The 13,118-nt window shown below is 43.6% G+C and overlaps 1 protein-coding gene and 1 non-coding gene across 4 annotated transcripts in view; both read left to right on the forward strand.

Annotated features, from left to right (window-relative positions):
* The window catches only part of RGS7BP (regulator of G protein signaling 7 binding protein), a 153,747-nt gene extending 142,261 nt beyond the window's left edge, over positions 1-11,486 (forward strand). For all 3 annotated transcript variants that reach the window (XM_068249729.1, XM_068249742.1, XM_068249737.1), the window contains exon 6: positions 10,594-11,486. In XM_068249729.1, coding sequence (XP_068105830.1) covers positions 10,594-10,685 — 92 coding nt within the window. In that variant the 3' untranslated portion in view covers positions 10,686-11,486. The remainder of the gene's footprint in view (positions 1-10,593) is intronic.
* Positions 7,111-7,298, forward strand: LOC137533059 (U2 spliceosomal RNA). The gene has a single exon (XR_011024125.1). It is a non-coding gene; the product is annotated as a U2 spliceosomal RNA (small nuclear RNA).
* Positions 11,487-13,118: the final 1,632 nt, after the last annotated feature.

Here is a 13,118-nt window from a genome sequence, read left to right on the forward strand (position 1 = left end):
TGAGGGCAATCTGAGCGTGTGGGCGGGCGATTGGGTGCCCGCAAGGGTCTAATCTGATGGGTAACAGTGACAGGTGGTGATAGGGGGTGATTGATGGGTGATTGATGGGTAATTAGTGGGTGTTTAGAGGAGAGAATAGATGTAAACGATGGATTTGGGAGGTGATCTGATGTCGGATCTGCGGGCGATCTATTGGTGTGGGTGGGTGATCAGATTGCCCGCAAGGGGCAGGTTAGGTGCTGATTAATGGGTGGCAGTGACAGGGGGTGATTGACGGGTGATTGACGGGTGATTGACAGGTGATCAGGGGGGATAGATGCATACAGTACACAGGGGGGGGAGGGTCTGGGGGGGTCTGGGGAGAATCTGAGGGGTGGGGGGGTGATCAGGAGGGAGCAGGGGGCAGTTTAGGGACTAAAAAAAAAAATAGCGTTGACAGATAGTGACAGGGAGTGATTGGTGGGTGATTAGGGGGGTGATTGTGTGCAAATGGTGGTCTGGGGGGTGGGCAGGGGGGGGTCTGAGGGGTACTGTGGGCGATCAGGGGGCAGGGGGGGGGCAGATCAGTGTGTTTGGGTGCAGACTAGGGTGGCTGCAGCCTGCCCTGGTGGTCCCTCGGACACTGGGACCACCAGGGCAGGAGGCAGCCTGTATAATACACTTTGTAAACATTACAAAGCGTATTATACGCTTCCTATCCGGGGATCGTCGGGTTAACAACCCGCCGGCGCTTCCGATTGGCCAGCGGGTTGACGTCGCGGGTGGGCGGAGCCTATTGCCGGTGGATGCGCGCGCATCCCAGCGCGCGATCCCCGGCCAGAGAGTGCCCCAGGACCTGACGCCAATCTGCGTTACGTGGTCCTGGGGCTGCCACTTTGCCGCCGCCAATATGAAGTAGGCGGTCGGCAAGTGGTTAAACAAGGTGAACATTTTTTGACAGTCCCTAGACTCCAGGAGGGCTGCTTTCTGACTTGTGTGAGAGACTGGCAGGGACAGGAGTCCTACTACAGGCAAGTAGCCTCTGTGTGATGTGGGACTGCAATACAGATAATGCTCCATCTCAGGCTATTCTCAATTTCTCTCCACTCCTCTTCTCTCTGGGCTAGTGCACGCCAAAATCACAATAGCAATCGCTAGCAATTAGTGAGTGCGATTTTCAGAGCGATTTCTGAATGAATCACTCAAAAAAAATGCTACATGCAGTATACCTGCGATTTTGAAAAAATCACAACGCTGCTGTGGGAACACCCACATAGGGTAACATTAGCCAAGCGCTTTTCAAATCAATGTTGATTTGAAAAACGCTCAGAAGCCCTCTTGGTGTGCACCAGCCCCCCCTCATTTACCTTTGTTTCCCTCTTCCCTAGTGCTGGCTGGCTGTGTCTTCTTGTCATAAAGGAAAGCTAAATAAAAGTGCAATCCTGGTGAGGAAAATTATTATTATTTAGTATTTATATAGCGCCGCCATCTTCCTCAGATGCATATATCCCTGCATCATATAGGTATCGATTGCGCTATGTGACATGTGACATATTCCACTGAATTGTCCTACTAAACTAAGTCTATCTCCCGTTTCTCTCTCGGGGAGTTGTTCCAGCGCTGTCCCCCGTTCAAATTTGCTGCTACCAGAAGCCCTCAGAAACACTCGTGTCCTTGAGTACTTCTAAAGATAGGCAGCTCCGTAATATGCCAGCGCACTTTTGTGCATGGGCAGTATGGAGCCACCTGTATTCGGAAGCACTCGGGGACATAAGTACTTCTGGACCTTTCAGGAATCCCCCCCTTAACCACTTACCGACCGCACGCTTATACCGCGCGTCGGCAAAGTGGCAGCTGCAGGACCAGCGACGCAGTACTGCGTCGCCAGCTGCAGGCTGATTAATTAGGAAGCAGCCGCTCGCGCGAGCGGCTGCTTCCTGTCAAATCACGGCGGGGGGCTCCGTGAATAGCCTGCGGGCCGCCGATGGCGGCTCGCAGGCTAAATGTAAACACAAGCGGAAATAATCCGCTTTGTTTACATTGTACGGCGCTGCTGCGCAGCAGCGCCGTAAGGCAGATCGGCGATCCCCGGCGAATCAGCGGCCGGGGATCGCCGCCATGTGACAGGGGACGTCCTGTCACTGGCTGCACAGGACGGATAGCGTCCTGTGCAGCCCGGATCACTGGGGGGACAGGTAGGAGAGGGAGGGGGAGGATTTCGCCGCGGAGGGGGGCTTTGAGGTGCCCCCCCCCGCAACACCCAGGCAGGCAGGAGAGATCAGACCCCCCCTGCACATCATCCCCATAGGGGGGAAAAAGGGGGGCGATCTGATCGCTCTGCGTGCACGCTGATCTGTGCTGGGGGCTGCACAGCCCACCCAGCACAGATCACTCAAAACAGCGCTGGTCCTTAAGGGGGGGTAAAGGGTGGGTCATCAAGTGGTTAAAAATCCTGCGTTTGCCCCTGCCCAGGTATGTATATTGCATCCTCTCTGGTTCCCTTTAAGTAAATTTGAGACAACCTATTTTGAGATGTTTTTTTTTTCTTTTGCTGGTGGAGGCAGAAAATGTATTTTATTGATGAGGTGTGAAAACAAGTCAAGTGAGAAAATTTAGAAGAAAGGTTAATTAAATCAGTGCGGATTTTCTTGCTCCTTTTGGGGCAGAGATTCAGGCAGAGTATCACAACAGAGAATCTGTCAATAGACATACAAAGCTGTCTGTAGACATTCAAATCTTGCTCTTTTATTTCAATCCATTCATTAGAGAAAATAAGCATGACTTCAATGAAGTATAAAGTGCTTGCTGCTTACCAGGGTCAGATTGGAGGTAAAGGACAGTGGGTACCAGGTGAAGGTCACATTTATGTCTGCTAATGCATGGACTGGAATACAACTGCAAGATTCTCTATAGCAGTGGCGGGAAGCTTTGCATTTCTATAGAAGCAGTAGAGTATTGTAACGTTTTAGCCAGTTTTGAATCCGGATGATACCATTTATCAGCTAACTTAGAGGTAAATTAAAAGTAAGCTTTCGGCTAATTAGCCTTTTTCAGACTTTGTTCCTGTATGTTAACAAGATGTAAAATACGCAGCTTATATACACTGGACCTTCAGAGGAGAAACATTTTGCAAACATAAATAAATGTCATTAGATGCCTTAATTACAACTTCAGACACAAAATGTATACAGTATATTGGTTCAAAACTGTAGAAGGTTTAAACAAGGATTCTAACTTCTTGGGCTGGTACGAAGGGTTTTGAATGCCACAATTCTTTTTAGCTTATAAAAAATAGTGTACAGTATGTATTCTGTCTGCCTAGTTACATTTGAGGTCTGGGTTTACGATGTCTCCTCATCACCCAGAGTTTGTGGTATGTGATGTTTTACCAAAGAAGCGTTCATATCTATTTGTCATAAATTAGCTAGCATCCCTGCGAGACCCTCCTGAAATTGTAAGTAAAAGCATTGAATGACATGTATTTATGTTTGCAAAAGAATGTTTCTCCTCCGAATATCCAGTGTATATAAGTTGTGTGTTTTAACATCTAGTTAATATGCAAGAACGAAGTCAAATGAAGACTTAATAGCTGAAAGCTTAATTTTTATTTACCTCTAAGCCAATAAATTGTATCATCCTGATTCAAAACTTCTTGTTATTTCTATAGAAAGAGTCTCTGCTTTTTTAAACAGCATAAGATCAATTTGAGCTTTATGTGTATTACTTTACAGTAGTAAAACAAAACAAATATTTTTTTTATTTACAGAATTTGCCAGCTACAGAAAAAAATATGAAATACGGTCATATAATATTTCAGACTTCCTTGATTAAGAAAATAAAAATGTTTTTGAAAGAAAACTGTTTTTAGTTCTAGTAGATTGACTGATTTTTTTTTCAAAAAAAAATACTATACATTTTTTTCCTGTAATTTCAGAAAGGCTTTACAGATCTCAGAATTATGATGAAAAGCGAGCTTAACTTCTGATTTGGAGCTCTGCCCTTCCCTGCCCGTTTATGCCAGTCACAAACCAAGTAGAAGACTTCAGCTGTTAGTAACAGTACTCCGACTGGTTTGTTGACAGCAGCAGAGGCACACTATTGTCACCCAGTCTTCTGCAAATAATTCATTTTGTTTTAATTGTTTTGCCCATGATTGATTAGAGAATGTGAACACTATTTCACATTACTATCGATTACCCCTGTTCAAGTCCAGTCTATTTTTTCGTTTTTTTTATCTTTTGCACACATCTAAAAGCATTTAAAAGTCAAAATAAGCATACACATATTATACTTACCTCCCATGTAGTCTACTCCTCAATCTTTTTCTCCTCTCCTGTTTGTCCACTGTGATCAATGGAATACTCTGCCCTCTATTTCGAAAATGGCCATTACCCTATAACAGCTTCCTGGTCAGCACACTGTTAAACTGTAATATCGCCCACATGAGCCATAGGGAAACATGGACATTACCGTGCTCATCAGTTGTCCTTTCAGTTATAACTGGCAGCAACTGATATATAATTCACAAATCTGATTTCTACAAAATGCACAAGATTGATCCTTTCAGAAGTATATATTAAAACCTAACTTTTATTAATTTATATAAAAATCGCTATAAATGTTTTCATTCTTCAGTACATAACAAGGAAGGATTTTAGGTACTTTAAAGAGCACATGCACCTCTTGAAATAGATTTTTGTGACAGAGCTCAACAACCCTATACCTTGACTAGTTTGCTATTTACTTCCTATATATAAAACAGTGGGGGTACTGTTTTATATGTAGAAAGTAAATAGCAAAATAGCTCTGTCACAAAAATCTATTTCAAGAGGTGCATGTGCTCTTTAAATACCTAAAATTCTACCTTGTTATGTACTGAAAAATGTAAACATTTATAGTGATTTTTATATAAATGAATAAAAGTTATGTTTTAATATATACTTCTGAAAGGATCAATCTTGTGTATTTAGCAACTGATATATTTCAGTTCTGACAAAATCTTGTCAGAACTTGAAGAGAAGAAAATGGTGAGAGGAACTGACGGCGAGGTAAGTATGTAATATTCATTTGCAGGTACATCATGTGTTTATTTTAAATCATTTTACTGGGTTCAGGTTCACTTTAACTGGACTGGTGACAGAAATAGGATATGCTAGCTCTCTTGCTGTTATGAACATCTAGGGCTTGATTCACAAAGCCGTGCAAACTGTTTAGCACGGGTGTGCTAAGCAGTTAGCACGTGAAGTGCCGTTCGCGGACTTTTGGGCGAGCAAAGTGCCGCGATTCGCGCGATCGCGGACTTTCGCGCGAAATCACAGCAAAGTGCGCGCGCAAAAGTGAATCGCGGCACTTTGCGCGCGCAAAAGTCCACGAATGGCACTTCACGTGCTAACTGTTTAGCACACCTGTGCTAAACAGTTTGCACGGCTTTGTGAATCAAGCCCCTTGTGGCTTCAATACTGATTGAGGTCACTTTACTAAGACTTGGGAAGACTAGAGAACCTGATTCAGCAAACCTGGGCTTCTTTTTTTAAATGGTCTGCTCTTAGAAAAAAAATAAAATAAAGTGTGGTTCATGTCCACAGACTCCGTCACTCATAGATTTGTATTTATTGTTTTAAATTCATGCTGTCCTGGATTTAGTAAAGAACAGGTTTAAAATAAACACTACATGTAAATAATCTTTGGGTGTATTGTACAATCAGTCTTACATTTGCATGTAAACATTGCTTTTAGCTTTCCCCATTAACATCAAATTTCACCTACAAGCAATTTTCCAGCGCCCCTATTCTTAACATTAAAACGCTAATCGTTCTGAAATGCTCAAAAACGCTGCAAGCAACGCGTTTGCGATTCAGCAAATTGCTTAGATGAGAACCATTCCATACACTTCCATTGTACTAGTGTTTTTCTAACCGCTAGCGTTTTTCCAGCGATGCGGAAATCACGCTGAAAACGCTCTAGTGTGAATGAGCCTTAAGTAATCCCTCATTCTTAAAGGCTCATACACAAGTGCAACTTTTCCACCAAAGTATTGTCCATACTTGGTCTGTTGGACGATAGTTGGGTGTGTGAACATGTGACAAATGACTGACAACAGACGTTTTTTCCGATCCAACTGGCAGATCAACTAACACGACTGATGGGCTGATATTGTGCAGTTGGCCAGGTGTGTACAAGTCATTTGAGCTACTTGTAGTTCTACTTGCGTGCGCAGTATGCAAGAGAGTTGGACGTTCAGTTGGTTAGTGCCCAGGAAATACAAGTCGTGCAATCATTTGATCATGCGGTCAGTCATGTCGTTAGGTTGGTTGTGCGGAAAAGTTGCACGTGTGTACGAGACTTTAGTCTGATCTGGCATATATATATACAACTGGCCCCCAAAAGGTCATACAGGACTCATTCCCGATAATGTTTCCCTAACAATCGGGTCTACGATTAAGTGCAACATAAATTCAGCATGTGTATGGAGCTTAACAGTAAGGGAACAGGAAGGTTTGCTGAGGAGCTACTTTGCTGTGACAGTGATAACAGCCAGCCTTCTCTGCCCACCTTTTTGTTTTAAAAGAAATAAATATGGCAGCCTTCATTTCTTTCTTACTTCAGGTATCCTTTAACCACCTTGGCGGTAATGACGAGCTCAGCTCATCCATTACCGCCACGGTGGATTTCTCAGACCCTGGAGGGTCTTTTTTCACCAAATTTTCAGAGGGGGTGTAGCTAGCACTTGGCTAGCAACATCACCCCTCCGATCGCCACCGGCCCGCTCTGATCCCCCGATCGCCGCTGTTTTATACATACCCCCCCCCCCCCCCCGGAGCCCTCGCCGGCGCAGCCTCTACATAGCCTCCAGGGGTCGCTATGGAGGCGATCGGAACTGGGCAGGACATAATGCACGATCATCGCCATAGCAACACCTGAAGCTAAGGTGGAAGTCTCGGCCATCGCGAGATCGGAGGGAGGGTACAGTGCCGGGGGACTTGGAGGGAAAAAGTGGCTAGCCTAGTGCTAGCTACTTTAAGTTAAAGCAATTTTTTTTTTAAGAAAAAGCCACCCGTGGCCGCACGGCCGCAATAAATAGAACGCCAGGGTGGTTAAAGGAAACCTGAGAGTGTGCAAAATAAAAATAAAATAAATTGGCCTTTTGGCTAAGATCATGTGAAGTATCTGTTCTTATCAGTTTAATATCTGATAGATCCCCTATCTGGGGACCATATATTAAATGGATTTTTGGAACAGGAAGATGGAAGAAGAGTTTGCTCTGTCCACTCCGCGCATCGACTTGGTATTGCAGTACCTCCAGGACCAGTGCATCAAAAAAAAAATGATACACACCTGGGGCTTCCTCCAGCCCCCTTCAGGCTGCTTGGTCCCTCCCCGTCCTCCTGCGCCACCTGAATCCTCCCAGTTATTCCACTAGTCAGCTCTTAGCGTGCTCCCATAGACCGGGAGAGTTCTGTGTCTGCCCAGTATTACTATGCAGGCAACCGAACGCTCCCAACCGCGGGAGTGCAGACTGATGGAATTAATGGGCTGTCTAGCGGAGGATCCAGGCGGCCTGGGAAGACGATGAGGGACCGGTTAGCTTGAAGGGTGCTGGAGGAAGTCCCAGGTATGTATAATTTTTTTATTTTACCCATCTCATGTAAAATTTAGAGATAAGTTCTTACTGTGGGTGTGGTGTATGACCAGTGGCGTAGCTAAGGAGCTATGGGCCCCGATGAAAGTTTTACTTTGGGGCCCCCATGCACTCTGTACATAACAATTGATATGATGCACCAAAACCTGCCAATGGCAACTACAGTGTCAGAGGTACAAGAAGGGGATGGGGAGCAGTTTGTTCATGATTACCACTATTCAAAGTATCTATAGAAGTGATTATTATAAGCACAATTGAAAGCTAATACTGCAGTTGAGGGAAAGCCCCTTGGGGCCCCTCTGGCCCAAGGGCCCCGATGCGGTCGCATCCTCTGCACCCCCTATTGCTATGCCCATGTGTATGACTACAATAGTAAAATCCAGACTAGTGTCTAACATGCTCCAGTGAGAGTCATAAATATTTGCCCTAAAATAGCATACAATTAAAAAGAAAAACACAGTCCAGGTTTAAAAGCAGTTGAAGTAGTGCTATAAGCATTGAATATGACAATCAGGCTAAGAAGAAAGGCTTCGGATCCTTGCACGCTTTCTCTGGAAGGTCATTTAGTTACCATCATTGTTCCCCTTCCTAGCTGCATTCGTGATATATTTCTATAGATCATCCAGCAGAAGAAAGGTGACTGATGACCACTCAAGACTCGCTAGGGCTATTGCACTAGGCTCCATGAACGGGTTCTTTGTATCGAGTAAAGCTTTACATCATTTGTTATTACTAAGAATTCATAATAGTTTTAAAAGCTCCCATCCACCTCTGACTCCAAGGTTTGTTGTTGTTGTTTTGGTATTGCACCCAGAGCATAATGATATGATCAGATAATTTCAGCACAAGGATAATTCACCATCCCCAACTGCAGGCGAAGTGAAATCCTGTTGCATGGGAATTCATTATACCTTATTCCAACAGCACATGATGCTCCTAATGGCTGAATTGTGGTTTCACTAATAATAACAGCAACATAAAAATCAATAAGAATAGCCTTACGAAGAGCCATTAGCTGCACATCTAACATCGGAGAACAGTGAGAGGCTTCAGTCTATGTCATAAACAGAATATTTGTGTCACAAAAGGGATATCTGAGTGACTTGACTTTAGATGAGTTGCCCAAGTTGCTGGTCTACATGTGTGGGTGGCATACTATTTCCTGCCACAATCCCCGAACCTCTACAAATGTGCTCAATGACAGACAGACAGTGTCACTTAAATATGGTCTTTGCAAGTAGGTCGGAAATTAAATCTTCATGGAAAAATATTAAATCTTGGAAACGGTACCATCTAATATGCAGGCATTCCCGCGCATGCGCTGTATGGAACGGCTCGACTTCGGGAGCACTCGGGCTTCCAAAGATTGCCGAAGCCTCCCGTGCCGGCGGAAATGACCACCAGTCTCCGACCCATCGGTCGGGAACTGCTAATGGGAATCCAGTGCTGGAACGCTGGGACATTAGGAGGAACGGGAAGAGCCTTCCCTCTCCTTAGTTAAGTATCTGATTTTTTATTTTAATTTCACTTCACACTCGCTTTAACCCTCTGGGCAATACAATTGCATCGCCCAGGAGGGGGCGCAGCACTTTTTTAAAAAAAAATTATTTTTTTAAATCATGTAGCGAGACCTGGGCTCGCTACATGATAGTCGCTGCGAAGAGGCATCCCCCCACCCACTCCGATCGCCTTCGGCGATCAGAGTAAGCAGGAAACCCATTCAGAACGGGATTTCCTGCTGGACTTCCCCGGTGTCATGGACGTCGTGACGTCAGAGGGAGCCCCGATCCACCCGTCAGCGCTGCCTGGCACTGATTGGCCAGGCTGCGCAGGGGGTCGGGGGGGCTGCGCGGCACAGCGGGTAGCGGCGGATCGGCGGCGAGCGGAAGTTACACGCAGCTAGCAAAGTGCTAGCTGCGTGTAACAAAAAAAAATTATGCAAATCGGCCCACCAGGGCCTGAGAAATCCTCCTGCACGATATACCCCAAGCTCAGCTCGGGATTATCGCCCAGGAGGTTAAAATAAAGTAATAGAAAATATATTAACTTTGGGGAGCCGTTTAACCCAGTCATTAAACACAACAGAGCTCACAAACAGCGTTAGAATTTCCCCTTTACCACTGTTAGTACTGCTGGCGATTTGTGTTGGTTGATTGAGGCTGCTGGTTAGTGGAGTTCCGGATAACTGGGAGTGTATTGTGACACTGTTTCACCAGGCACTGGATTCCTTGTCTACTTGTGTGTAGATGCACTTATCCTTTATTATTTCAGTGAGTGAATTTATCCAGGATGGGATCACTGGGGTTTTTTCACTGTCAGCAGTATTTTTGGTTACTGAATGAGAAACACTAAGCTAGTCAGGATACAGTAGTATTAATGTATTTGGTTGATTTCTTACTTGCAGATGTATCAGTAATGAGGAATAGCGTATGTTTTGACTCTTGTCAGGGATAGATTTACAACTCAGAGGCCTGTAGGCGTTATGGCACCTTAAGCCCCACCCCTGAACACAGGCCACACCTTTAAAAAAATTCTGAATTCTAATTCCTGCCACTAACTGTCCTAAGAATCTTACACTCTAATCACTGTCTCATCATCCTTAGTGACATAAGAAAGAGTTAGGGTGTAAGTGCTTGAGGTCATTGATATTAGGCAGGGATAAAACTATAAGCTTTTGAGGCCAGTAAGCCTCTCCCACATAAGGCGCCTGTAGGCACATGCCTACAGTGCCTTATAAAAAAAAATCTCTTCCTGACTCTTATTGAGTAAAACAAATGGCATAAACCAATTATGTAAGTAGGAGATGGCAGTTCTAGCCAGTCAAAACACGTGGTTGTAGTGTTGTCATGATAAATAAAAATTTGGGATATTTTAAAATACTATAACAATGTGTTTTTCTTGGGGTATATGCCTAGCTTTTTTGTCTCCGACATGTTTTTTACATGATTAATTCATATATTTCTGTCTCATTGCAGATGACAGTAGCCTCCTCAACTTAACATCATTTCCACTTGTCAGAAGGAGAAAGCGAAGATTTTTTGGATTGTGTTGCCTCGTCACTAGTTAAAAAAAACAAAAACAAAAGAAAGAAAAAGCCATCCTTTCTGCAGATACGTTATAATTTGACCTTTGCCGTCTTATATCGTATTGAGATTGGTTGATCCATTATGTATTCAGTGTTGCCTAAACTGCCTTGTTTCAAATTGTCTGCTACGGTCTCGAGACGAACGCCAACATCACTGACCAATGAACTGCTCTGAAAAAAAAAAGAGAACGTCAGTGATTGGCTGGAAAGTTTCCTACAGACTTTGTAAACAATTAAAGTTCTCAAGCATTAAAATATGCAAAATGCTTTAATGTCCTAGTATTGTGCTATAGGGAAAGCATTCCATAAGCATCGCCATGAAGGTTCGGTATGGGAATGGTTGACAGCAGTTACTATCGTCAATGTTGTCCAAGGCCAATAACTGTCTTTTAATTTGTATTTTGTCTGAATCATGATTAGTCTTCCACAATGCACCAGGATTTTGTCAAAGACCTCAGCCAAGTTTCTCAGCTGTTAAATAGAGGATTGAAAAAGCAGATAATCTCTGGCTTGTAAATATATGGTAAGCTCGATGATGATCATTAGTATTTTCCTTTCATTCGAACGGTGTGATTTTCACAATTTTGAAAAATGTTATACATATATATGAAGGTAGTGTATTAAATCCCTTCCTTCTGGTATATCCTCATAACCTCGTAAGACAACTTATCATATATCGTTACTCTAGAATGTCCAAGCATGGTGTCTGCACATAGTGATAAATCTGATAGGGCATGCCAAATTTAGCTCCGACTGTACAATACCCTACATTTTACATTGTTAATAAACTTTTTTTTTTAGTTAAATTGTGTTCCCATTTATTATTCTAATCTCAGTGTGAATGGCACATTTATTTTTTACTGTTTATGGAATACCCAAATGTAATTGGTTTACAACACGTGTACTAAAGTAGTTGCTACTAACCAACACAGGTGAGTTGCAGAAAAAGCCACATATGCTGGTTGGGAATGTGATTTTCCAGTCTGTAAAAATGAAACAGACCAACAATGGCCACAATTTACTAAGCTAATCTCCTGTCTTTAATAACAATTCTGTGTTGTTTTTGCAGTTATCACCATGGTCATAAAGCAGTTAGTATTCAATAAGCAATTTACCTCAGGCAAACCTAAGGATTCTGTCTTTAAGTTAAGGAGTGATTTCTAAAGTTAAGGTTTTAATCCTTAAAATAATGACAGAATTCTAAAATTAAAGAAAGGGGCCCATATGCAATTGGCTTTTTCTCCTGAGTTTTCTCCTAGGACAGTGATGGCTAACCTTGGCACTCCAGCTGTGGTGGAACTACGAGTCCCATGAGGCATTGTAATACTCTGACAGCTCTAAGCATAACTCGGGGAGGCAGTGGCATGATGGGATTTGTAGTTTTGGCACAACTGGAGTGCCAAGGTTAGCCCATCACTGTCCTAGGAGATAGTTTTTCATCTTCTGTTTAAAATAACTTTTCAGCACTTTGCAATTAAACAAGTACCAAAAAGTAGGTGACAAGGTACTACCCAAATTATTTTCAGTGTTTTCTTGCTTGTTGATAGTTTAAAAGGCAATTTATTACTAACATATAAACCTATCACCTAGCAGAAAACCTAGGAGAAAAAGTTAATTGCATATGGGCCTGGATGTTAATTCACAGAGCGGAATACAATTGATAGTGGCCCATATGCAATTAACTTTTTCTCCCGAATTTTCTCCTAGGAGATAACATTTCATATTCTGTTTAAAATAACTTTCAAGCACTTTACAGCAGAAAAATTACTGAAAAGTAGGTGAAAAAGTGCTGGCAAAATTATTTTGAGTATTTTCTTACTCTCTGGTGGCCTAAAAGGCATTTTATTGGCAAGTTTAAAAATATCACCTAGGAGAAAACTCAGGAGAAAAAGTTAATTGCATATGGGCTAATAACTGTAAAGTGTGTGAGAAGTTATCACCTCGCCTGAGCTGTTGTTAAAGGACTTACGAGGCGAAATTAGGAAAAAAAGTTAATCACCTGCCTTATCTTTTAAGGCAGGGAGGACGCCGTCCACGCCCTCTGTGCCGATCCGCCGGGTCTCCCCGCTCATTAACCCCTGGGCCGGCTCCCGACCTCACAGCCTGGATCGGGCTCTTCTGCCTCTCCTAAAATGGCCGCTTGCTCTGGCCGCGGCTGCGCAGTCCGCATAGCCGCGAGTGCGGCTGCGCAGCTCTAGGGCCAATCCCCCCCCCCCCCCCCCCGATCCACACTACATTTTTTTCCTAATTTCGCCTCGTAAGTCCTTTAAGTGGAGTGCTACTACAGACTGCAATGTGAAGTGAAGCACTCTGAGCTGTCTGCTTTATTTTTCACTAGTTTATGCAAAACACGACTCTGTAGAGAGAAATATCCAAAGCAGGCACACAGAGAGGGCGGGAAGGAGAGAGAGAAAC

Source organism: Hyperolius riggenbachi, chromosome 1 (genome assembly GCF_040937935.1).
Source record: "Hyperolius riggenbachi isolate aHypRig1 chromosome 1, aHypRig1.pri, whole genome shotgun sequence".
In the NCBI taxonomy this organism is placed as follows: Eukaryota; Metazoa; Chordata; class Amphibia; order Anura; family Hyperoliidae; genus Hyperolius; species Hyperolius riggenbachi.